The sequence below is a fragment of the Amphiura filiformis genome, chromosome 16 (assembly GCF_039555335.1).
Source record: "Amphiura filiformis chromosome 16, Afil_fr2py, whole genome shotgun sequence".
NCBI classification, from domain to species: domain Eukaryota; kingdom Metazoa; phylum Echinodermata; class Ophiuroidea; order Amphilepidida; family Amphiuridae; genus Amphiura; species Amphiura filiformis.
The window spans coordinates 55702098-55729472 of record NC_092643.1 but is presented as its reverse complement, the minus strand read 5'-3'; the positions used below and the strand labels follow the sequence as shown (position 1 = coordinate 55729472).

General features: G+C 41.3%; 1 protein-coding gene across 1 annotated transcript in view; it reads right to left on the bottom strand.

Annotated features, from left to right (window-relative positions):
• Positions 1 to 27113, bottom strand: part of LOC140136236 (neural-cadherin-like) — a 107589-nt gene extending 80476 nt beyond the window's left edge. Inside the window, exons 1-2 of the mRNA XM_072157959.1 lie at positions 26924 to 27113; positions 25225 to 26657 (exon numbers count right to left, since the gene is read on the bottom strand). Of these exons, the coding sequence (XP_072014060.1) occupies positions 25225 to 26497 (1273 nt within the window). The 5' untranslated portion in view covers positions 26498 to 26657; positions 26924 to 27113. The remainder of the gene's footprint in view (positions 1 to 25224; positions 26658 to 26923) is intronic.
• Between the last annotated feature and the right edge of the window lie 262 nt (positions 27114 to 27375).

The following is a 27375-nucleotide window of genomic DNA, read 5'->3' as shown; positions in this document are numbered from 1 at the left end:
AAACAGACCCGTAACCAGGAGTTATTGGTTGGGGGGGGGGATTTGGATTTTTGACCAAAAAGGTTTAAACAACCCTAAGCCTAAATGGGACTTTTTGGGCAGGGGGGAAGGGAGATTTTGAAAAGTGTACTTTTTTGTCAAAATTTGGATTTTTGACCAAAAAGGTTTAAACAACCCTAAGGGCATTCACCCCAGCCTCCCCCTTGATCAAATAATGCATTTCATAAAATAAGGACATTTTCTGACAACATTCATCACTGCTCTATGTACACTACCAGGGATATTACATAGACCTAGTTCTAGTTTCATTTATAAGCAGCTTTCCCCTTTGACATTTCACCAAAAGACGGTCATTTAACGTCAGTAACATCGCTTCTGTGTTCATCAATGGCCCCATATTCTTTTTCAATCCTTGTCTCTGCATGTCATCAATGATGATGAGATTTTCAGACTTCTCATCACTGTTCACCAAGCAATTACGATAACCCCAAACATGGTTCACTCTCAGACATGCATACGGTGGCCTGGTTTAATCATTGTCCAACAATGATAATCTTTGTCTGAGCAATTCTCATTTATGATGAGATTTAAAGTCGTTTCATAAACTCGATATTGGTACTGTAATGTCATCCCGTAACAATTTTTACATCTACTGTACCCTGCAGATATGAAAGCATTGGTTCCACACATTAATTTGGGTGCCGATCAACCACTGTCTAAGAAGAAAAAAATGTTGTTATTTTGTTCGAATATATGAGTGAAGTTCCTGATATGCAATCAGATTAAATTGCTTTCTGAATTACATGTGTGATGAAAAGCAAACAAAAGCCGTGCAAGATACCCTACTACATTTACGTACTAGTTTGCGTGCTATGCTCAATTTCAGCTCAAAATAGATGCCATCGTACTTCAATTTGTAAACAGAAAACCAAAATTATGTAGTGTTGGTAGATTTTCAGAAATATTCTTTACTTTGCTTTTGAACATCATTTTGAATATATAATGTTTCAGTGAAATCCTAACTATAACAAGGTTAATGAACCTGTGTAATATTGAACTTAAACAAAACGTACTAATGAAAAGGCAGCGTCCCTTCCCTTCAGGGGTCCCAAACAATATGGCACTGTTTGGTCTCCCCACTACAATAATGTCTGAAGCCTATATAACAGAGACCACATCAACCCTCTTCATCAGAAGACAAACTGGACCTGTGTAATATGCTTTCTACACCCCGGAGGTCCATGGTTAAAGACTATTATTTCTTACATTTCAATTGTTAGATGACTCAGATATCAATCTGTGTAATTAGGCATTGCTGCAGGGGTGGTGGTCACCAAGTGGCTATGTCTGTGTTTGTATTTTGCGACAAATTGACCGTGCAACTGACCATGAATCAAAGTCTGAATTGTAAGGTGCATCCACACTTCAGTGGAGCCAATGGACATTCAAACCTTAAATCAATATGCCACTTTCTTCTCAACATTCAATGTTTACTCAGCGCTCATTCATATGCATGTACAGCTCATTCATTCATTCATTCACTCACTCACTAAAAACGATAATGTTTCAAACACACCCCACCTACTCAATTTCCTAATCAGGATGTTTTAGCTTTACATGTACATACTTTTTTATGCAAATTAAACACAGTTTTTTATGACATCAACTGGGGACTGATTTTCAATTACCAAGAGAGGATGCACTCTCAAATTAGTCCCAAACAAAAATGTTTGGTAGACTCATAACCGGTGCGATCTTACCTTTCCGATGTTGATTAAGATACTTCTTGCATCGATCCCGAGATGCGGAAAAAACCAATAGTCATTTTGTCCCACATAAATGAATAAATAACAAAAACCCCGATCCCCGAGTGGACTCACCCATTCGGTGACGCCACACACGATAATCACCCCTTATCCGACTTGGGCAGCCCCTACTCGCCAAACTTGTAGGGGCGGCGGGTCGGGATAATCAACATCGAAAGGTAAGATCGCGACGGTTATGAGTCTACCAAACATTTTTGTTTGGGACTAGACTCAGTACACCGGTCGATCTTACCGCTTCCGATGTTGATTAAGATACTTCTTGCATCAACATCTGAAAGATCGATCTAGCAAGTAACCGACGGATGGAGGTACAAGATTGGCCAGCATCTGATAAGGATCGGGAGAGTGGGTAGCATGGTAATCGCGAGGTCAAACTATTTCCCCTCACGGCCGGAAACAGAAAGACTACGTGAACAGATTAAAAACCCTGAACTGAAAGTTCAGTGGTTAAGAATAGAAACACTGGTTCTTACCATGTTGGAATTCTGATTGTCCGCAAAAACACCTGATACCCAACCACCATATTATCTCCGCAGAATAGCCCTGGAGAACTTATCGCCTGGTCGTTGGTTTACGCTTTTGTAGTAAACCGTGGAAAAGGACGACGGTTCTTCCAAGACACAGCCTGACAAATCTCTTCTATGGGGACCCCCTATGGTAGGCCCACGAAGATGAGATAGATCTGGTTGAGTGGGCCTTGGGGCGAGCGCCTTTGCCGCCTCGAGTCCACCAACACCTGGACCAGCCACCGTGCCAGAGTCTGTTTAGCGGCTGGACCGTGCGGTTCTGGCGTGAGTGATAAATAAGCGGTCATGAGCCCCTCTTAAGGTTTGTGTTCGGCCAAGGTAGTGCTGTAGCGCCCTCACCGGGCACCACAACCTGTCTTCGGCTATTGACGAACCCTGCCCAATACTGGGGAGGAAGAGGGGCGAGTGTCGGAATGTACTTCGCTCATTTTTTGCAAGGAAATCCGGGCGAAGAAACAGCGTCGCCCCGTTGTTAGTAAATACGGAGGCTGACTTCGAGACTGCGTGCAACTCTGAGCAGCGCCGTCCGAAGCCAACGCCAGAAGAAAGGCCGCTTAAGAGTGGCGTATTTAAGGGTCGCTTTTGACAGGGGCTCAAAAGGGGACCCTTAATATACTCCAAGACTGTGTTGAGGTCCCATGGAGGACCACCTTCCTTTCGGGCGGCGCCGTTGAACATACCGTCGAGAAGAAGACTTAGGGACCCATCTGAATTGATAGTCGACCGTCTTGAATCCTCGATGAATCGAGAGAATGGCTGACTTATAGTTGGCTATCGTTGCCTGCTGAAGTCCTGACCTGAACTTTTCTGTCAGAAAATCTGCCACTAGAGGCACAGAGGCTCTAGTGGGAGATGTATTCTCTCATCGCACCATGCGTAGTAGGGAGCCAAACGCTGACTATACGTCACGGAGGGTAGACTCTCGTCTACCCCGGCGATGAGAGAAGCAGCTTCTGATGAAAAGCCTCCCTCCGCCGCACGTTCCCTGATAAGGGCCATGCAGCTAACTGCAGGTGCTCTAGTGGTAGACTTGGTACCTCTCCTCCGGGCATCCGGAGTAGATTTGGTAACTCGGGGAGTACTGGCGGCTGTGCCGCTAGTCGATCCACCATCGGTCGACACCACAGGTGTTTCGGCCAGCACGGTGCTATCAGACTGACGTTGCAATCCTCCCTCCCGATCTTGGTCACCACCCTTGCGAGTAGCGAGATCGGGGAAAGCGTAAGCAGTCATTCCTCCCCAGTCTCACGGACAGAGCGTCCACGGCGAATGCCTGTGGGTCTGCGACCCTCGAGCAGTACACCGGCAGCTGATGATTGCGATGAGATGCGAACAAATCTATCGAGGGGTGGTACATCACCTCGAAGATCGTCTGGGCGACCCTGCGGAGCAAGGGACCATTCTGTAGGTCCCGACACCTTTCCTCGTGACAGATCGTCCGCGAGGATGTTGGTGACTCGCGCAATGGGCATCGCGCTCAACGTAATCTGCCTGGCCTTGCACCACCCTATCAGGCGTAGTGCGTGCAGGCACAACCGTGGTGACCTTGTGCCCCTTGTCTGTTGAGGTAGGCCACCACGGTTGTGTTGTCCGCTTGGACAACGATATGAGATCCCACGATCACCTTCTCGAAATGCTGGAGAGTTCTCTCCACTGCCCAAAGTTCGAGAAGGTTGATATGGAACTCCGTCTCCGTGGCCGACCATAGGCCCGAGACTGAGTCCCGTGGATGTGGCCCCCAGCCCAGTTTTGACGCGTGCCGGTCGTCACCACGTGGCGCACCGCTGGTGCAGGGAACCTGACACCTTGAGTCAAATTGGGCTGATGGGTCCACCACCAGAGTTCCTCTCGCGCGATCTCCGACATCGGAACCGCGAGGGATATTGGGTGACGACTGGGCCTGTAAAAGGCTAGAAGGTGTAGTTGTATAGGCCTCATGTGAAAGCGGCAGTACGGTACGAGGTCTACCATACTGGCCATAAGGCCCAAAACCTTCATCCATGCCACAGCAGGTGCTCCCTCTGACTCGGCCAAGAGTCGGGCACACCTCGCCATGTTCGTCACCCTCTCGGGTGAGGGCGCCGCGATCCCCTCCTTGAGGTTGATCTGGGCCCCTAAGAATAGTGGTGTCTGCGTCGGGACCAAATTGGATTTCTTGACGTTGATCAGAAATCCCAGGTCCCGCACCGTACGGACTACTAACTCCACGAGACACTGTGTCTCTAGTGGGGTGCGTCCGTAAATGAACCAATCGTCCAGGTAGCAACACATGTTGACTCCCCTGCGCTCGGAACATGCAGATATGCGTCCGAGAGATCTAGCGATGCCGCCCACATACCCTTGATGGGGCAGGCTAGCACCGAAGCGAGAGTCTCCATTCTGAACCTCTTGGGCCTGATGAACTCGTTCAACGGCTTGAGGTTCAGAATGGGCCTCCAGTCGCCGGTCTTCTTTGGAGCCAGAAAAAACGTGCTCCAAAAACCCTTGGTGAAAGGGGGTAGACCGGGACAATCGCTTGCTTCGTGAGAAGCTGAGTGATCTCTGACAGTAGTGCCCGACGCTGGGGGCCGTCTGGCGGCACTACCGTGGACCTCTGAATCGTGCAGGCGCACGAGGGGTGGCTGGTAAATTCCAGCCTGTAACCCCCACTGACCACTGACAATACCCAGGCGCCCGGTGAGATGGCATGCCATCTCTGGGCGTAATGCACAGCGGCCGCCCACAGGGGAATCCCTGTGGAAGTCCAAGGCCTGCCGGCATGGACTGTCGACCGCCGTGCCCTCAGGACCGATCTGGTTTGCCACCCTTAGAAGAACGGCTCTTCTTGGGGGGCTTGCCATACGATCCAGCGCTACTCTTGCGCTTCCCAGTCTTTTTGGGAGGTGCTGGAGTAGCCTCGGGCTCGGGTGTAGTCTGCGGTGCGCGACCTGCTGAAGCCGGAGCTGGCGCTGAAGAACGCTTAGAAGACTTCTTCTTCTTGTGCTTCTTCTTCGCCTTACTGCCCTCCCCTTGGTCAGGGCAGCCTCCGACTTCTTCAGAGTGCTCTCATTGGTGGCCTTCTTTGCCCGGTCCTCAACCGGAGCGCAAAAGGCCTGTCCAAAGAGTAGCCCCTGTCCCACCGAGTCTGACTTCTTCATTGCATCAGCAAAGTCGGAGCCGTAAGTTGACTGGAGGGACAGACAGGCATTCTCCGGCGGCGAGATGACATCCTATGGGCTAGGCCCATAGAACTCTCGTTGAGGTTAGCTGTTAGCACCGCTAACAGATTAACCTCATGGAAGAGTTCGACGTTGCCCGTGGTCGTTCGCTACCTTCCTACCGAGGTGCTCGGCAAGCGGGGTAGCGACACTAGAGACTCTGATAAGCGCGCGTGCTCGCTTATCGATGAGCTTTAGCTCCTCCTCCCACTGGGGGAGAGCGACCCGGCGCCTTGGCCGCCAGCGGCAGGCGCTTGGCAACGTCTGGATCCATGTCAGGGACCCTGAGGTAGGTTTCAGAGTCCTCCTGCGAAACACGCAGTGGAAGCGTGCAAGCACGCGGCGCGTCGAAGCTCCAGCGAGCCTGACAGCCCACGAAACCTACCCTTGAGGTCCGCCGGGGAATGCAAGTGCAGGCGACCCTTGTGTGGACGCGCTAGCTGGGCATCCTACTGAAAAGATGCCCTGGTCCTCCTGAACGGACTCCTCCTGAGAGAAAGCCAGGCCCAAACCTTGGGCCACACGGCTCATCACCTCAGCGGTGTCCGCAGGCAGACCATTGCTAGCGAAGTTCCTCACGGGAAGCGGGGAAGGATACCTGAAGCTAGCTGCACAGTCTCAACAGACTGTGAGTCGCTACTGGTTTCATCTTCCGACTCCTTTCCCTCGCCTTCAGACTCTGACTCACTCTCTGATGAGGAAGAGATCTGATGACGGGCATCTGAAGGTGGACAGGGAGGTGTCGCCACCGTGTGGCTAGCCAACTGAACACCAGCAGAAGAGGGAGTACTCCCGCTAGACCCCGAGATGCTAGCTATAGCACCCGGGATCCGCGCGCTCTCGCTGCTGTCGCCCTAGCCATAGCAGTGTGCGGCCTACCCTGAGCTGTATCAGGGTTAGCCACTCGCCGCCGGGTTGGGTAACAACTGGTGGTACTGCTTGCCCAACGCTAGGCGGCACTTGCCACGGTGGAAGACCGTGGAAGAAACCACCCTGCGGCGGATACCACGGGCATACCCTGTTGGTAGCTGACCCTGAAAGGATCCGCCACCAGGGAAACCCCATGGAGCGGCAGTACCAGTACCGCCTCCCCCCCCCCTGTTGCCACAGAGACTGTGGTAACCAGGACGAGTACTGCGGTACCTGCGTGGTTGTAGCGTAGGTGCCCGGTAGGGCTCCCGGCTGCGTACCACTGTACCCATGCCTCACAGCGCCCCGCTAGAGGATCAAGCCGTGTGTATGGGTACTCCGCTATAGTGGCTGTCCCTTGGCTAAAAGGAGCTTGCCTAGTATCACGGGTAGCTGAGCGTGTATACCCTCGATCAGTCACCTCGCTACCTGAATAGGCAGTATCAATCAATGGAGCCATGCTCCGCTGAATAGATAGTGATCGATCATAAGAGGGTAATTGACCCATTGACTGTAATGGATCACCCACGCTCTGCTGGCTCTCGAGGACATAAGTGGGTTGTTGATCAGCCAGGCTGTTCAAACTACCTACCTAACCTCTTGAGCCTCGCCCAAGGTCGCTGTGTGTGGCGGACCACTCACGGCAGCTATGGCGGCGTGCATAGTGGCTACCACTGAAGTCAAGCCGTAGCTCGCGTCTCGGTAGCTGCCACTGTTTGCACTTGGGTCGCTGTCCCGTGAGAGACTGCGAGCCCAACCCCCGTATAGCCGCTAGCCAGTCCCGGAGGACAGCCGGCAGCCATTCCAAGGCCCAGGGAATCACTTTCGGCGGTCCCACCATGGAACGCTGCCGTGTGACAACCCCAGTTGGTTCTGCTAAGACTACACCTGAAGCGTTAGCCCCGGTATCGTCTCTGCTAAACCCATGCGTTTTCATTCGACCCTTGCGGGGCGAAAAGGCGTGCTGCGTGCCGATGGATCAACCCAGGCAAGCCCGGGTTCCACTGGCACGCTGCGTGCTACAGACCGGCCGAGGCAAGTCCGCTGCACGCTGTATGCTAGGATTCAACCCAGGCAAGCCCGGGTACCCTTGGCATACTGTCCGTCGCCGGCTACTTCATGGTGCTAGACCCGCTCGTTCGCCAGCAATAGACGGGTGTCCACCTGCAAGAAGCTCGCTAGAGATCTCACTGGTAGACTGGTACTCGCCTGTTAGGGCAAGTACCGCCCTGCTGCCTGCTACTAGCTTGGACGTTAAGTCAGTGCTTTCGCTGGCTGCTAGGCCTTCGGGCTCGCTAGCAGTCCCGGAGGGTCCGCCTGCTTGCCCGGGACCGGAGCCCCAGAGGTTACCTTAGCGTGGCCCTTGCCTGCCTCGCTAGTACCTACCATATCAATCTTACCTGTAGGCTTCTGTTTCTTAGTCTTCGTCTTCTGTCTGTGTCGAAGACCCTAAGCGAAGCGCTACTTTCTAAATCCTCGAAGTGGATGTCCGATAAGCCTATGCAAAAGGAAGCACACTTATTTGATTTAGAGCAATCCCTGTGGGAGTAGCAGAGTGGATGCGGGTCCCACTCTGGTACAAGGGAAGGGCATGATTGACAAGGCCTAGACATTGTAGTAATCGGGGGCGTACAGCACTACCCCCCCGAACACAAGCTCAAGCCCAATAAACAGACCCACACGCACAGTGGCTGGCGCTGATGTAGTGGTATGATATAAAAATATATATACAAAGGGATGAAAAACTGAAAACCTTTTGGGGAAGATTTGTCAGGCTGGTCCTTCGAAACCCACCGAACTCTTAGCAGTAACTCGGCGTCATCAGGCAGCGTACTGAAAGATATAACGATAGAGCACACCATAAACATAGCGATAATCACTCACCATACATGTATACACAGTACTGTACGAACCTCTATGGTAACTTACTAGTCTGTTATAGTTGTTTTACGTGAGAACAAAAATAAAATGGCGCCCTAAGGGGCCATTTTGAAAACGTGTGTCCCGTATATGAGCGGAAACACACATACAAGCTAAGTTTTTGGATCGTTTTTGTCACTTTTCTTGCGAAAAATGTCGTCAAAACTATCTCCTAGCGACTATACTGGTTGGTTTTTACCTCAGTGTAACAAACAAACTGTATATCTAAATCCTTTGGTTAGTAATGATACTTAGCGTTGGTAAAGAAAAATCCACACGTCTATCTCATCTAGAAACCAAGGAGGATAAGGGTGATTATCGTGTGTGCGTCACCGAATGGGTGAGTCCACTCGGGGATCGGGGTTTTTGTTATTTATTCATTTATGTGGGACAAAATGACTATTGGTTTTTTCCGCATCTCGGGATCGATGCAAGAAGTATCTTAATCAACATCGGAAACGGTAAGATCGACCGGTGTACTGAGTCGAATGTTTATTTTATTTGGAGAGGACTGTGGGTCCCTGGTTCAAAGAATATCCCCTGTTGGAATTTTAAGTTCATAAAAATTAAAGAGCGATAACATATGCACAAGCACAGATGCACCTCCACTGTGGAGGCTCCACACCCCCCCATATGTAATCGCCTCCAAACGTGGATACCGTTTAGGACTATGCAAACGAGGCTGTCTGAATCCATACTCAATCGACATACCGAGGACATTTTCTGCCATTTTTTAAATGTATTTGTGTGTATAAATGTGATGCTCCATCTCACGTACGAGAGGTTATATTTTTTCATATATTACACATGCAATTGCGGTCATTTGCAGACCTCCTTGAACTGAGGACTGTCCCCCCATTGCAGAGAGGTCCACAGTTTAAATGCGAAGTGCGATTGTGTGTCCTCATTTGCTGGCAAACACCTACGCACACATTCATGCAATCAGTCTCTCCTTACAGTCTGCAAGATTTTCCCCCGATAATAAGCTCTCCCGATTTTGTTCTTGCAAATGTGGTTAACGTAAAACGACACACTCTCTAAAGTGATAGATACACTCTGTAACCAACAAAGTAAACCACTTTCTCTCCGGTCTGTTAAAACCACAACACCATCAAATTGCAAAATCAACTATTTTTTCAGGCTTGAATTTCTGTGAACGCTTGAAGTTAACAACACCCTCAAATTGCAATCAATGTTCTTGTCTTCCCAATTTTTTTTTCCCTCAGACTAAATGTACCATTACTATCAAGACAGTAATACAACCCCGGGTCAGAGGTGTGTATAACTTCAATTAACTTGTAGATATTTCGGCTGAAACTTTATCCCGCTTTTCTTACTACATTTCTATGGTTACTTGGTGGTTTTCAATGTACTGAATGCCGATATGGGTACGGAGGTGCACATTATTTTTGCGACACAAGTTTTTTGTGTTCAACTGTTTCTAAATTATGAACAAGGCTAGTTAAATAATTTTTCTGAAACAATAATTATAACAATTGATTTCAACTGAACATTTAAAACAATTGTGTTGTTTGTTGGTTTCCTTTGTTTCAAGGTCAAGGAGATACACTTTAGTAAATTTGGTTGCAACCAGAATTTAAATACCATAGAGCTCTGTTCAAAATCATGTTACTCAAATATCATTATCATGACAGCAAATTGCCACTGATAATTATAAAATTAAAATTTTTATCCAGCCCAAATCATCCAAATTAATTGCTGTCATTCTGATATAGAAATTTGAATATTTGAGCAGTTAAACATATTACTACCTTCCCACAAGAGAACCAGCAATAATGCCAGATGAAGCTACTTAAATTTTATGAATCCAAAAATTATGCTATATTTGCATTGCCAATGTAAATGTACACCAGGGTATAACCTGCACTTTCTTTACAATTTTATTATGGAATTTATAAAATACATGCCATACTCTCTGGACTCTGATTTCAAAATAGGGTTTGATTAAATTCCTCCGTTCCCACATAAACCTACAGATATCATTGTTCCCAAAACTAAATCCCACCGACATGATGATACGCTACAGTTTAAATATGCAAAAATAAAATTCCTCTTAAAAATCTGACACCATACATCTCAGTTCTCAAACAAGTCCCATCAATATACAGGGAGATAGAAGCATGTACAGATAGTATCTGTGACAGTGCAATGTACAGAAGTGTTTCTTGAAACTCTCCTCTGAATCAAGACATTCACATGGAGGATAAGAGGAAGGCGTCAGGCTTGCTGGGTCAGCCAGCCGGACGTTTTATATTTAGCATATATTCTCTCTCACAGCGGCAGACTGCAAACGATGCTGTGTCTTTGATGTGTGATGGTATTCTACCCACGGTATAATTACAACGGATCTGTTTCCTTAAAATGGACCTGCCTGCCGCAGCTACTTTGTAGTCCATGGTTGGAAATATCAAAAGATAAAAATAGTGCCCAGATGGTTTCTAGACTAATTGTGTACATGTAAAGGGTTTATTATGTACATATTATATATGTACTGTACAATATACTTGTTTTTAAAATTATATATTAAAATTATCATAAAAAATGTAATGTTCAATTATTTTACGCATACAAATTTACTCATTACAACACACCTTTGCCAAATGTTATTTGCATATTTTGTGACACCAAACACCTGGTTAAAATTAGCTGGTATTTTAATGAACTACTTCAAGTTACACTAAACTTACAGGAAAGCTTATAAATAGGGCTTGGCAAAAAATGCAATTGATCTTTTCACGGTGTAAATTGCGCATTTGGATTTCAAATGCATTTTTTTTTACATTTTGTATTTTTTGGTGGGAAATTTTCTCAGATTTTGAAGAACCAAGGTGCATTTTTCAGCCCCACAAATTGCGTTTCTGCCAGGCCCTTATAAAAATCTAGTCTTTCAAACACTCAGCTGCTGTAATTTCAGCATCCAAACATTATACATATTCAATCCTTTCATGACACCATTTCCGTGAGAGGAAATTAGCACACACACCAAATCTATGGTAATGAATTCTAAATGATAATTAATTAGTCCAACAACCATCTCAAGCGGTAATCAGATTTTCTCTCGCAACGTCACATTACCAGTTCAATATCAAGTATGCATTCAGTATGCATTGGGCTATTCCGGTTGAAATCCATACACCCCTATGGAAGACATAACCTTAATGTTCCACACAGGGAGTGTGAAATTCATATGGGGTTACCTAAATGGGCGACTCCATTTGAAATCTACACAGCCTGTGTGGGAGATTAAGGTTGTGTCTCCCATAAGGGGTGTATGGGTTTCAACCGGAATAGCCATACAATATGACCTTGCTTCTGCCATCAACCCCCCGAAAAAAATCAATGTCCAATTTCCTCCAGCAGCAGTTTCATTCTTTTTCTTTCACTGCTATCTCAAACATGCTCATCTGTGAGGACACACTTCTTTAACCCCAATATACTTGTACATTCATAGAATGACCTTTGAATATGTTGGGTACAAAAACTCATAGTCGAAACTTGAGGTCAAAATTTGAACTATGTTTGTTCCCAATGAGGACTTTGAATTGTGCCATTGGAATTGATGCATTTCTGGCTCACAGATCAGCATCGCTTTTTCCTCTTTAGCCATCAGTAGAATCAGCTGCACTTTTCTTGTTGTAACATTATTGTACCATAACCTTCTGCATGAGAGATCAACTGCATGTTATGTTTGCATACACCAAGCCCAAAATGTTCTGAAGGGTTACAAAAGTTCCGCATTTTCAATAACTTTTTTTGTGGAACCTATGACAGAATACATAGAAGATGAGTAAAGCGGTGTGAAAAATTGCAAAGCTTGAGCATGTTTTTAAGGAAATGACATACATACTAATAGCGTGTGTGGCCTACATTGTAGACTACCTTTGACAGCAATGGGCTAAGTATTCTTACACAAATTAGCCTGGACCTAATTCATCTGCCCATGAGCCAGCCAGAAGCAGGTTCATGAAGTGTGCCCTATAATGCCAATAACAACAAATAGGTTTTCATTGGTATAATACTGACAAATGTACCTTTAATATTGCAGTGATTTTTCACTTCATGGGTTTTATCGTTTATTGATTTCTACAAATTGTGTGCTACTTTGAACACTGTTGGGGCCCATCTATACTAATTTTCACCTGGCAAGTCTGTGACATCAGTGCGCATATCATTGGGCGTATAGCTTCATATCTCAAACCCCTTGCACGCATTTAAAGATGCCGCATAGATGCGTGCACAAAACAGCTGCTTCGATGCGATGACGTCACCGACTTGCCAAGACAAAAAAATAGTATCAACATTTGCTATTCTTTTAAAACATCATGCGTACATGCACAGTTCTGTTTATCTGAAATGGATATGTTTCAAGTTTGTTCTTTACTTCTGAAAATCTGTTTATAATTTTTTCCATTTCAAACTAATCTTGCCGGAATTGCCATCAATAATTTCTTGATGACTAGCAATTTCATACTCAATAACAGGCAGCCAAGACAACCAATAACCATGTTTTCTCATGTGATTCTATGTCAGTGCAACATTATAAACGAGACGAAGAAAAAGCGCAATCTTTTAAGAAAATGTTTCCTGCAATTTTCTTGTGTAAATATTATCGTTGAAAGACAACATCAATCAGCATTAATCTTTGACTGGTAAAGAGACGTAGTGTTAACAGTCTTGACTTGGCAAACCAGACAATCTACAAGGAAACAATCAAATGGACTATAAGAAAATTTGCTGTGTGCTTGGCTTTCTTGCCACAAGCTACATGGACCGATAGGAATCCAAAATATACATCACAACAAATGCGTGAGATTGTGTCGCAACTAGCGGGCATAGCATTAACTGGCCTAGCTAAATAAACACGATTGTTGAGAGGAAAGATGCCTATCGTCTCTTTAAAAACCCTAAGTACCAATGCTGGTTTTAAAGCCAGTTATTTCAGGCATCCCATGATGTGAAAATAATACTGTACGTGTAGTGATGCAATGGTAGACTTGACTTTGACATTTCCGCAAAAAATGAAGTGAGGGGGATTTGATTTTTAATCATCTTGTTGTTTTGAATAGATCACCATACAGGTGCTAGGTGTATTAGATGTACAAGATATAATATTATAATTAGACATGGTCAGTGATTGTGCTATCAACAAAGTGCAAGGAGATCTCTTACAGTATAGATGTCTGCAAGCATAGATGATCTATGCTGCAAGTTTGATGGTCATTGTGATACTAGTGAATCCCATTCCCATCTTTTTGTTATTTTCAGAATACGGTAATAGTTTGCAAAGACTACAAAAGTTCTCTTGAATAGCAAGCGAAGCGAGATATCTTGGATCATAATAGGTATCAGAGTATAGCACAGACCCTGTGCTAGAATCGATCTAGAACTAGCCATGTTCACAAATCGCGACACCTCTCAAATAGCGAGCATAAGTGTGGAATAGACTTGGATCATGATAGGCACATTTTGTATCAGAGCCTGTGCTAGAATCAATCATGATTTGTATCCATTTTTAAATTTCAATGTATAGATTTTAGATATGGTTGAGAAGAAAAAAACTGGATTATATGCACTGAAGCCACAAATTGATTGATTTCAATCATTCCAGGTTTGCACAATGACAACAACCGACCCCCAACAATATCATGCTGATAGTGATATCATCTCTTCATAATTTGAATGATGGGTCTCATCTTGTGATGTGGTTTATGACAATCTTTGAAAAGTGATACTTATCATGTCATGTCAAGCACCCATCTCCTTCAAATTATATCCCAGCAAACAAATTAAGAAGATGTCCTTCATTTTATTTCAAATTCTTCTTTCATAAACCCAACAAATATGTAAAGCACAAAATCCACTAAACAACACAATAGTTGTAATCTGGTAATTCCAGATCAAAATAGCATCTAATTTTTGTTCTGACAAAACAGAGACTATGTTTGATCATTTTTATGAATCATTGGATATGGTTAATCGGATTAAATGTGTAGGCCTACAAATGTAACTTACTTCAATTAAAGGTATTATCATGAACGCAGTCACGTTTTTGTGCTGAAAAAGTCTCAAAAGTTGTTTTTTTAATTTTGTGTGCTGCAAGTTTTCTACACAGTCATGTCCAAACTAGATTAAATTAAACAAGTTTATAAATTACACATCTTCAAATTGTGCAAGCTTTGACAAATGGACTAAAAAAAAATAACGTAAAAATCTACATGCATGCAAGTACTTAGGCCTAAAAAACATGTCCATTTTACCGTATTCATATACATGCAATGCACACGTACATGTAGTATTGCTAGTATTCATGCCCTTAAAATGTATTGCTTTTAAGACACATACATGTAGGCCTATAATTCAACCTATGAAGTTCTCAACAGAAAAAAGTTGTAATCAAGTGTAGAGTTACGTTCAAATTGCTCCCCCAAAAAAATCCAATCCTCAAAATTACAGGGCAATCAACATGAACCAATGCCTCAATCATTGTAGTATTTTCACCATAATACCTGTAATTTGGACTTAAATTAGCCTACTTGTCTCCGTTCTTTGGTTTCTCCCCCATCAATTTCCCCCAATCACACCTGCGAGTTCAGCAGAGTTCATACTCATTCAGCCTAAAACCAAATTCTTTTTTCGTTACCTTGGTGTGTTTGCAATGCGCTAGAGGCCTCCATTGTGCAGGTGTCAAGAGCCTGCAAAAAGTCTCACCAATTGATTTCGCTCCAAGTCTGTTTCACCGTGTTTTTCTGTTTACTCGCAACTGATTGAAGGCAAAGCAAAAGTTTAACCTGTTGCCAACCAGTAAATTTTTACGCGGAATTACACGTAAAATATATAAACAGTATAAATTGCAAGTAGCAATTCAGGATATCTGCAATTTCCTAAAACACCCAATTGAGGAAATATTAGCAGAAAGTGTTACTGATCATTAACACTAACTAGTCATTAAATTGACATCTTGTACATGATCAATGAAAATATGTAATGAGATGTAAATGATTGCAAGTGCGATATCAGGACGAAATCTTGGCTAAAAAGTGTGACTTTAAAAACTTGAACAAGTTCGAACAACACTACCTATCGTGCTATAGGCCTATATCCAGGCTATACACACAATGTATTCCTTCAATGTTATCTGATAAAAGGAACGGAAGCGGTTTTCAATTCAAACTGTTTCAATTGGCTATTACTCTTTTGTTGGTTGTTACTTATTGTCTCAAGCTGCAACATACACTTGTGATTTTTGAATAAAACTATTCATTATCGTTCTCTTTAAATTAGCATCAAAAATACTGTTTTGACTGTATCAGATTTTAGTCTAGACTTGTGTGTTCAGTAAATGAACAATATCTATGTGCCAATAATTGAGCAAAATTCACATCTGAAGTTGATTTTTTTAGTCTGTTAAAATAATCATGTAGCCTATATATTTGCACATGAGCCAATGATGCACATGAGCCAACGTTGCCATGTACACACTGTAATACAACAAGATGGAGTTAGATAGGCAATTCTGAAATCAATTATTACATTGTAGGTAGGTATGATATTAAGATCAGCTCAAAAGATCAAAGATCATTTTTGTTTTCGCACCTGAAGTGCAAAACATGATTAGGCCTACGCTGTGACCAGGCTCATTGCAACGACAACTTGCACTACATGTAGAAATTTATGTATAAATAAGCCTATGTAGAAAACAAAATAATCTGCAATGAAAAACAATTGCTTGATATTTGTAAAAAGAATATTTGATATTTAGCATTCAGGTAAAACCCTGCATCTCATTGCTTAGTACCTGCAGCTCTTCTGCTCTACTTGATGAATATTTTGCCCGTCGTAACGCTGGCAAGTGTTAAGTCTAATATGGATTGTGTTTGCCCTATTATTAACACAAAATAAACAAGCACAAAATTCCTAAATTTCAATCACGTCCCACAGTACCCATCCCATTTCCATCATTTATTAACCAGTCGGTCTCCGACAAAGCACTCCGATGCAAATTGCCTCTTCTTTTTGCCAACACCGAGAACGGACTTGAAGGACCTCGAATTCCAATCAATAAAACATGTGGTCAGATCTCACCGGTGCAACTTGTGCGTTTTTCGTGCGTGCTCAACCTTCTTCCTTTTTTTTTTCCTCCCAGCTGAAGCTTGGTTAGCATCTATTTCAAAGATCTTTAACCTTGCATACACGTTCATGAAATATGAATGAGGATGATGAGGTTGAAAAAAAGATGGCACACATGAGCCTGACATTTTTATTCTGCGCCAGGTGAGTGGTAGATAACATTCATCTTGGAAACGTGCTGTGTTATCAGCCTTATACCTTTATAACAGACTTAATATGATTAATACTGTCAAATGGGGAATATGTTGTGCAGCAAACAGCCAGACATATGTCAGAGTCGTATGCACCTCAGCATCTGAGCAAATAAAAATGTAGTCTCTGTTGATTACGGTATGCCTTTGCTACATTGTTCTTTAAAAAAAAATTATTATTGATAATAAATTTCAATAATTTAATTTCTTTACAATTTACTATTCAAATATTTGCACCACAGTGCTTGCAATGATCGATATCACCAGATCTTGTAGAATTTTTAAACACTAGCACTAATACATTTAATGTTTGAATTAAATAAGGAATTTGGAAATATGTTGAGTTTTTTGGGGGACAGACTGTAGTCTTGTTGTACATTCATTCATGTAGTACAGTTCCTATGAAATGTGAGCGATATGCTGAAGTAAACTATGTGAATGTTTATGGGCCATTTGAAGGGTGAGGGGAAGGGTGCTGAACCAAGTGCCTCATGTTTTTAAAATTGGAAATTCCTATACCGTAAAAACTGGAAGCATATGTGCTTACTATCGAGCAGTTTTAAAACATGCAAACATGGTGAGTCCCATTCATAAAAGTGTATGGTTTTGAGCAAATTACTGATACACAGTTATATACGAATAAGTAAACCTGCAAATTTGTGTCTCAACCCCATTACATGTAGCTCAGTTGGTAAAGCGCCAGACTATGAGTATAGGCTACAATTTCTTCATGTTTTCAAAAGCACTTGATAGTACTAAGCACATATGCTAACTATTGAGTTTTTACGGTACCTGTACACTTTAATAAAACATGTCCAAGGCATGATGTATTTCATTTGTGAGAGTACAAAACTCACATCATATTGTTAAAAATATTTTAAAGAATCTTTTTTTTTTTTAATATTTCTTTTCTTTATTTTTAAATTAAATTTTTTTTAAATCAACTGACTTTCTGTAGGCAAGGGCCAAGGAGGCATGAAGCTGTTGTTCCAGTTTCAGGCAATCTGGATTTAAATCTTTAAGGTCATTGAGGTCATGCTCCATATCTCAGACTTGTAGACTACCCCCTACAGTGGTATGCCTCAAGAAAGCTTCACAGATTAGCTAGTGACTAATGAGCAGAGGTAATCTTATTGAATTGGATTTATTATTCAGTGAATTAAAATGAAAGATTAATCAATCACTATCTGTATTAGCTAGTACAGCTTCTGCACCATGTGCAGTGCAGGTGCCTTTATGTTTTCATATAATTTTCCTTGCAAATTTCTAAGCTTTGTTAAATATCAAATTTAGAGACAAACATGTTTGTATTTGATCAATTTGATTTGGCTTTTGGTCTGTTTCTTCAAATTCCTTGAAAAGAACAAAGCAAGTATTTGTGCAGGATAATGGTAACCAAACTAATTGATCAAACATACTCCAACCAACACCATACAGCTTTTGTCACAGTTGGATGTTCATATTTTTCTGCCCAAACTGATGCTGACCACATCCTGAGAACAATAGGTTGTGAACTTTGTTATTACTATCCTTAGAGCCACAGTTCACCAAAGCATGTCTATTTATGTACAATTTACAGGAGAGTTTGTGCCATGGGTATGAGAGAATTTATCTTCCAACAACATTATTGCAGATCTACCAACTTTTGTTTCAGGATTACGGAATTACTAAATAAGTCAATGCAGGTTTTAAACTTTCATCAGCAAAGATGCTTATGAATGTCCAGTCTCATTAGATTACAAAGAGTAAAAAAAAGGTACATAACAACTTTATACATCCTCATAAACAATGATATTGATCTATAAATCCTATTCAAATTTGAAAACCACAATATTGAATGTACAAAAATGTACTGACTGACTGGCTGATGATTCGGGTGGTTTATTTTACACCCAAATGAGTCATCTTGAAAAAACACCAAAGAACGCACTGCATAATTAATGTTTAATACCCCAGCTTGTCTGAATGACCAAATAGTACACTAACACTACCGGTATTAGCTTCAATTACACTAAAGGGAAGCATTTTTACCAGATTGCAGCTAATAAAGAGCATGGGCATATTCATTTTCTATGGCATAAGGCAGATGAAGAGCATAATTTTCTTTCATTTGGGGATCATGACTTATGTGAACACGTGTCGCAAATCCCTAAACTAAAATTTGCATATTTCATGACTTTTCAATACAAGAATTTTAATCTGTGTGAGTCATTCTCCAAAAATTGGAAATTAAATTAAAATTCAATATTTTATAACTTTTATTTTAATAATTCTTTGATGCGCCCAAGACACTGGAATCATCACCGCTATTGGAACCAAATTCAGATTTTAAAAAACATAAGCTAAGCTTGTGTTAGAATTTCATTAAATATTATTAGCTGTGCGTGTGTGTGTACATGCAAGCTTGCAATGTAATGACATGCGCGTATGTACAAGCAAGAGTGTATTATAAGGTAAATACATTGACATGTACCGTATGTGACACACAATTTATGTACCAGTACTAGATTCAAAATTACTGTGCTTCAGTTACTATTTTAAATCACCATGTCATATACAGTTCAATAATTAATTTCACAAGCACAAAAAGATGATCAATTAATTTCTTCACACATTTTCCAAATGAATACCCTCCTAATCAAAATTAATCATTTACGATTAAATTTTTAGCCAATATTGTCAAATTCCATGAGTCAATCCTGATCCTTCACACACAAATTCTCACGAGAAAACTACCAAAGCATGCAGCAAACCGTGTGGCTTCCTAAACCGTATTGCTACATTATACATGGGGGCTCTCATTATGGTCATTATCATTTATGGAATTAAATCTGAGGTGTACGGTGCAATATCTCGGGCGAAACAAATCCGATAAGACGTGTTAAATATAATTAAGGACGCAATAAAGAGATTAGGACCCCAGGGGGCAAAAGGGACCTAATAAACCGAATATAGCGCTATTCAACATTTATGTTGCAGATTTTTCATAAATTGCAAATAAAATATTGAAATCATTGCACAAATTGGTACAAATGTATATTGACATCACCAGGCCACCAGGAGGAGCAATGGTACATTTTGCATTTATGCTAGTAAAATTAAATTTTATCTAAAATCTATATTACCTGGACTAATAAGACTAAAAAGTTCAGACCTACATGTATCAGAGTGATAAGGTACCACATAAAAGTATTCCCATTATGTGACGAGTTCAAACAATTTTTAGATGACAGTGAAAATGTTTCGGGCAAGTATCGTAAGAATTCAATTTAAGATACATGCATGGTCGCGATGGATGGTTTGTTTGACTATACTGACAAGCATGATATAAATTTAACTTAATCAGAGCTGGTCAACACGGCATAACCCGGCATATCAAAGAAAAAAATTAATTTAAAATCACTCAGGCAGTACTGTATTACAGCAGTACATGTATTGTGTGCAGGTACATATACGATTATATTACACAGATGGAGAAAAGATGGTCAGTTGAAAAAATGGTAAACAACACGATTCTCTCGTCTGTATAAATTATATTGATCATCACCATTCACCAGGCATCATGAAACCCCAATGTCATTTTCCCTTACTGGAGTATTGTGCATAATAAATTTTACATTAACACTACCATATTGATTCGATACATATGGTCTGCCAAAAATTCAATAAAGTAACCCCAACATGACTCTCTGCATGTTTGTTAGTACACATGTACATGTACAATGTATAGGGCCCTAGATGTAAATGTACAAACTATTATGCGAAGTGCTGTTGAAGTAAAAAATCAATGAATTTTTTTAATGTCACTTAAATTCTTGTCCATGAAAAACATAAAATATTTAATATCAATGATTACCAATTGATTTGTTTTCAAAAATATAAGCAGGTCCACCACAAAATCAAGTACAATGTAAGTATGTACATGTATGTGTCTTATACAAATGTAGATACATGAGTTAAAGACCCATTTAAATGTACTTGTATCATCTACAGTACCGGTATTTAAAGAGCACTGTATACATTGTACAGTACACACCATTACTGAATACATTGTCAGTAGCAAAGAGCATAAAGAAATTTTGTCAGGGGCAGCATTTCAAGAGTAAATCTGTTTGAAGTGAAATTCAAATATTTCACAGTAGAAAGTCAGTGGCCAACAAATACATTTTCTTCAAGTGCAACCCAAACATATTTCACACTGAAAATTGCAATGTCAATAGTGCAGGTTACACTAGTAGAAAGTGATATACCAACAAACGGAAATTATATCTAATTTTTAGCATAAAAATGCCTAGGTACGTTCTTCAGTTCACCCATCTGAACAGCTAGCCAAACACAAATCATATTGGCAAAACCACAATAGGTCTGCATGCCAGACTGCACTGTATAAATTTTGAGTCATCACGACCACTGTGATCATTTTAAAAAAGATTTTTTTCCTTCACGACAGCAACCATATTTGCATTTAAATAACACAGATTTTAACAGGCTTTGAAAACATCAAATCATTTCAGCTTTTGTGAACATGACCTTCACCAAGGAGAGAAAAAGAGATGGGAAATGAATGAATTGAGGCTTAAAATTTGCTATTTTCTGCAACCTTGCTCTCAAATATTGATGGAACCTGCCATTGGTGTGAGAAGCGTGTTGACAATATTATTGCATATTGCTGACGGAGACCTGCCACTTGCTGACAAAAACATCAGACAGTTTCAGTCATTTGTTACAAACAGGAGGCCAAGGGTTAATTTTACTTTTTCTTCAAAGTGTATAATATAGCAGCACTCACTTGCATCGTGGAAATAGTACATCGTCAATTTCAATCTGTGCACACTGCACATTACCGTAATATATTTTATCACTGAGTGAAACAGGCGGTGTTCAATTGTACTTTCCTTGAATGACCACCTAAAACAATGAGCTGCCACTGCTGAGGCCTGCAATGTACACATTTGAACCTCAGTTCTACTACATGTATAAGTACTACTGATGATCAAATGTATGCAAGCAGGATCCAAGGGCTTTCGATTCCCCCACTGATATACAGTGGCGGCACCATGGAGGGGGTCCCCCTGTCAGAACCAAAATTACAAAACCTTTCTACTTTTTGCACCCCCTCCCCACAAAAAAATTCCTAGCAACACCACTGTGACTGGGAGAGCATGAGGCTGGCGAGATTCCCAAAGTGCCCAAAGACCCAATGCTGGTCCCACAGTTTTATACAATGCTTAAAAAAAAACAATGTTATGGACATGCATAAACGAAGAACTGTGGATTAGGACTCCAAATTCATGATCTTCATCTATTACTACAACTAAGTACAAGATCAGTACTTTTTGTGTTAGGCCATGGAAGTAATGGTTAGGCCCCTACAATATATGAAGCTACCTCAAACTGCTCGCATGTCCCTCATCACTCTAGAAACACCTACTAGTTGACACACTTTTTTGAATATTTGAGACAACCAGGGTTGAGTACCTGAACACAATACTGGCCAAACTTGATATTAACTTTCAAATTATGTGCTGATTATTACACCTAGTGGTACTAGCCGACATCAAGGCGGCGCGGCTGGTCAAACTGGTCAGTTTATATAGCACAATTCGGTCAATTCATGCAGTACGGTACATCAAGATATTTACCCCAGTTCAGAACTCGGTCCACTAAAGTTGCCCATACATTATTATTACTATGTGAAGGACTTGTAGAGAACCTTTTAAATTAATCTCTAACAAAGAATAGAAAACATGTAATTTTATACAATTTTGGTCTATTTGATGCGTTAAACTGTGTTTCTCTCCAAGATCTATGGTTTTCTATGTCAATATTACAGCCTATACAGGGCTAAAAATTTGGTTAGAATCCAGTCGATTCTCACAAAGATCCTCTACATTTGTAGTCTTGAGTACATTGTATCTTTGCATGGATACAAGTACTTTTTAAAGATTCTCATAAAAATTGTGTGTGTGTTTACTGTTATACATTTTGTAACCACTGGTACAATATGTGTACTCAAATTATGGATAGGAATCAAATGATACTTCAATTAATATCGAGAAACTATATATTCTCGCAGCGAGTAACAAATGTCTAGCCTTGTGTATCACATAGACTGCTCACTTTTTGGAGAGGAGACAACTCTTCTATAGCTTTCAAGTACCATATTCTGGGATAATTCAGCTACTGTTTAGTAGTATGGCAATGCTACACTTGACATTCACCTCTGAAATCATCACCCAATTTGTTTCCCATTTTTTTTTCAATATATTTGTACAAAGACTACAAATTGTGATTAAATGCTACCTGTCACTGGCATGAAACCAAGACAAATTAACATCACTTGCTACCCCCAAGCAGACATCACATTCTCCTAAAATTTCCCACACATTCTAGAACCTTTTGGAAGTACTGTGACTGCTGAATATCAACAAAACTATCCTCTAACTTTTTAAAAACACACTAGAATCCACAACATGCTCATCTATCTGGCACGGTTCTTTTTAAAAACCCCAATACATTTGTACATTCATTGAATGACCTTCGAAATTTTGAGTACAAAAACTCATACTCTGCAACTTAAGGTCAAATTTTGCACTATGATTGTTCAATTGAGGTTGTTGAACTATGCCACTGGAATGATGCCACTGTGGTCCACAGTAACACAGGTAGCTTGAAACAAGGTTGTCAGTAACCATGCCATTCCATCACTGACACAACACCATGTGCCAATGTTGATACTATCCTGTATATTTTAGGTGCCTAAATGGGGTTGCTCTGGGATTTGGAAGGTGATGTGCGAGGTCAAAAGGTCACTTTACCAATCATCCTCCAGGTGATGGAGGATTTTAAATTGGATGAACTCTGATGACCTTTCTAAATCCGGAGCACCTGAGTAAGGTTGTTGAAGCTGAAGTACATGTAGTCAGACTGGACTTAGGGGAAACTGTACTTGGCATGCAAGGCCCCTTGTGGAAAAGTAGTCCACTAATTTGCAACATTCTGGATGTTCAAAATCACCCGTTTTTATAATAATAACATGCAAGCCTACATTGTACTTGGAGGTTACATTCCTTACTGCCTGGGAATCTTTGATTTCCATAATTCCAGGACGCAATTTCTTATGAGAAACAGACAATTCGGCAATCTCCTTGCTGGGAAATTTGGTCACTTGGAGGGAAATTTTGCTTTTCTGGATAAAGAAATACATTAAATTAAGAAATGGTGGAAAATCCTGCCAAGTTGGATGTGAAATTGATCTCTCTTGCTGGGAAATACACATTATATTTTCCAGGGCTGCTGAAATATTGTCTGATGTAAAATTCAGTAATAAACAAGTTGAGGCAAGATAATACATTTTTAACATTGAGTCGTTCTACTTCCCCGTCCAGATCCTCTCTAATGTGTCACTTTGTTTTCCACATAAATGCATCAACTTGCAAATACATGCAAGAAAGGCCTTTTGACTAGTACCAGGAGAATTAAATGTATTCCACACTATTCATGAAAGGTGTGAATCCGAGGAAGGCCCAGTGCATGAAGCATAGCCTCCACATAGGTCAATTAGAGTTAATTTACTTTCACTTTGAGGTAAAAGGTAAAGTGAGAATGTTGTCATTATGTTGTCCATTGCTAAAATTTTCTTTCAATGTGTTTTTCTTCTACTCTTCTTTCTTTCAATAAAAATGTAAATACCATCCCCTTCCCATATCCCTTTTTTTTTGCTTTCTCTATGAACAAAATGTTTTTTTCCAAGTGTGTGTCAGACACAAGCATACCGACCAGGAGGGGAGGTGAAGCGTAATTCCCCCCCAATACTGCCCAAAGTTATTTTTAAACATTAAATTTGTATTTCCCTGCCTTTGGCCTAGTTTTAGACCACAATGCCTGCCTGCCTCCAAGATAGAAATGCAGTACATGAATCTGATGTGTTATAAAATTATTAGATTCTGCATTTTTACTGGGATGCAAGCCTTGACATATGCAGGCACTGGGAGCAAATTTGCCCTCGTAAAGCCAACAATTGCTCCTGGTCTTTGTAAAATTCACATGAACCAGGAGCAATATTCCAAAACAAATTGTTCCTGGTTCCAGTTTTGCACTTGATGCAGTAGTGCTGGTATAATATTTTTGTACAGAAAATGAATTTACTATTTGGAAATTGCTCCTGGTTCTTGTAAAATCCCAGTGAACCAGGAGCAATGTCCCAGTGAACCAGGAGCAATGTTCAATAACATTATAACAAATTGCTCCTAGTTCTAGTCCGCTTCCGAGTCCAGCTGGGGGAGTCCTTTCGTTACTGGCATGATTGTTGAATTGCACGATGGTAGCATCATTCTTAGATTAAAAAAGAACATGAAAGTAAGTGTCTCATTGCTTTGGTCATGCAGTACTACAGGACAGGTATTAAAAAGTAGAACTGATGCTGTGTCTGCAGTGTTCAACAATCATCCCATATCAACCTGCAAAGAAAAATCTAACTTTTTAGTTTCACTCAAGTTATACTTACGAGAATCATTCAGGTTAGTAATCCTTATATCCACAATTTCTTCAACTGATGTTTCAAAATCCAAAGACTGGGTTAGTGTAACTACTCCACTGGTCTCCCCGACAGTAAATTTGTCATTAGGAGGATCCAAAGCAAAACGATCCGCTTCATCTGAAGCTGGAACAGTGTGAATGACTGCGCCAATTTCTAAGGTCTCCTGAAAAGTCAGAAACACATCTTCCAGTGCTGCTCTTCGAGATCGACTTTTGGTTGCAAACTGATTAAACAACGGCGGATATAGCATATCATTTCCATATGGATGAAAGCTTATTTCTGACGATGGAACTTCAATGATAACTTTAGCTGGATCTGCTGACGATAAAGGAGAATCACCATCATCACTTGCAGTGATAAACAACTCATAATGGCCTGGACTTGGGGGGTTTTCTACTAAGATTTCTCCTGAATTTTGGTTGACTGTGAAAAATTCATCATCTTTGGATGTTGCGTAAACGATTTTGGCGTTCAATCCTTCATCTGCATCAACTGCCCTCACTGTTCCTACAACAGTTCCGACGGGTGATGCTTCAGCAATACTAAATATGTACGGATCTTGTGGAAAGAATGGTGCATTATCATTTTCATCCAATACTCGGATATGAACTAAGACTGATGTTGAATCTGAGGAGTGTAAACCCTTGGAAGAAGATGTAAGAGTTAAATCATACTCAGATGTAGCTTCCCGATCTAGTACAGAATCCGCAATAATTTGCACTTTAGAATGATCATTTTGCACATGAAATTTTGAACTACCCTCTCCAGAGAGTGAAAGAATTGAGTTATCTCCTGGTAGAAATGATATTGAAAGATCCTCTAGTCCAAGAACGTTATCTCCAACTTTGTTATTTTCTGATATATATCCTTCAAATCTTTGGACGTCGTCCCCTATTCTGACATTGATTGATTCTTGCCACGAATCAGAGTCAGTTCTATGGTTAACTTGAACAACAAATCCAGTCCCTGCTAGATGATCCAAGTATGTTTTTGTTTTCAAAATACCTTCTTGTGTTATTTCAAAAAGGTCTGAAATAATGTCATCAAGAGTATCTGCACCATCCTCATCTTCGAGTTTGAAAGACTGCCCAATATTTTTGAGTCTTGTAACCTCAGAACCGGGCAAGAGATTGGATGGAATTTGTATTTTAGGCAGGGCTAGCCCATATGTGTATTGCAGGCCAATGGCAAGTACTGATAGCACAAATAGTAACATTTTCCAATGGGTATCGTCCGCCATATCTGTTGATGGTGTTTATTATATTGAGTGAAGCCCTCACTCCGGTTTTCCTCCTTGCAAAAAATGCTATAGCAGTCACTAGCAGCAACGGGATGATGCCCAAGTCAAGTCGAATCGTGTACTGTACAATTGGCGATTCGCTAGCGACCAGCACTAGCTCCTGTGTAAAGAGATCAGATCATGAAATATAAATTATACGCTCTGACAGGAACATTTGATAGCATAATAACACGGTTGTGAATCTTGACAATGCCGTAGTAAGCGTTAAATCGTGGGAAAACGTCTGACAATTGAGCTTATTCAATGCTATACCAAGGCCACATTACGATGCACGATCGCTATGTCTATGTACAAAACAACACCGGCATCGTACTCGGTGTGTAAAAAACACTGAGAAACAGACATGCAGCATCCGACAAAACTTACCTTATATTTTCTTAAATACTGTATGAATTTGGTGTCTCTTTTCTCTTACCAGCGATGTATATTTTCTTTCACTACTGTCATCAATAACTATTCCAAAATGTGACAATTTGGCTAATAAAGTGCCCGGAAGTCAGGTGTTCCCTTGCGTACCGGGCCGGTGACTATACGTGAAAACGTAAAGCAGAGTAACCGTTCATCACACGGTAGTTTAATATTTGCTCTTCCGTTCACTGTTTATCCTCCCTGTAATACACGCGTAGACAATGCAGTTGCGCAGGGAGGACACATCAATGCTCCACTCGCCTCGTCGGCAATGCGGCGTGTGTAAGCAACTGCCAATCAATTATGACGTCAAAAATATTAAAATATTGCTTTCCTCGTGATGTTATACATTTTAAAGCCATTTTATCATGAAATTTTGTTTACCGCTTTAACCTTACATCAACAACAAT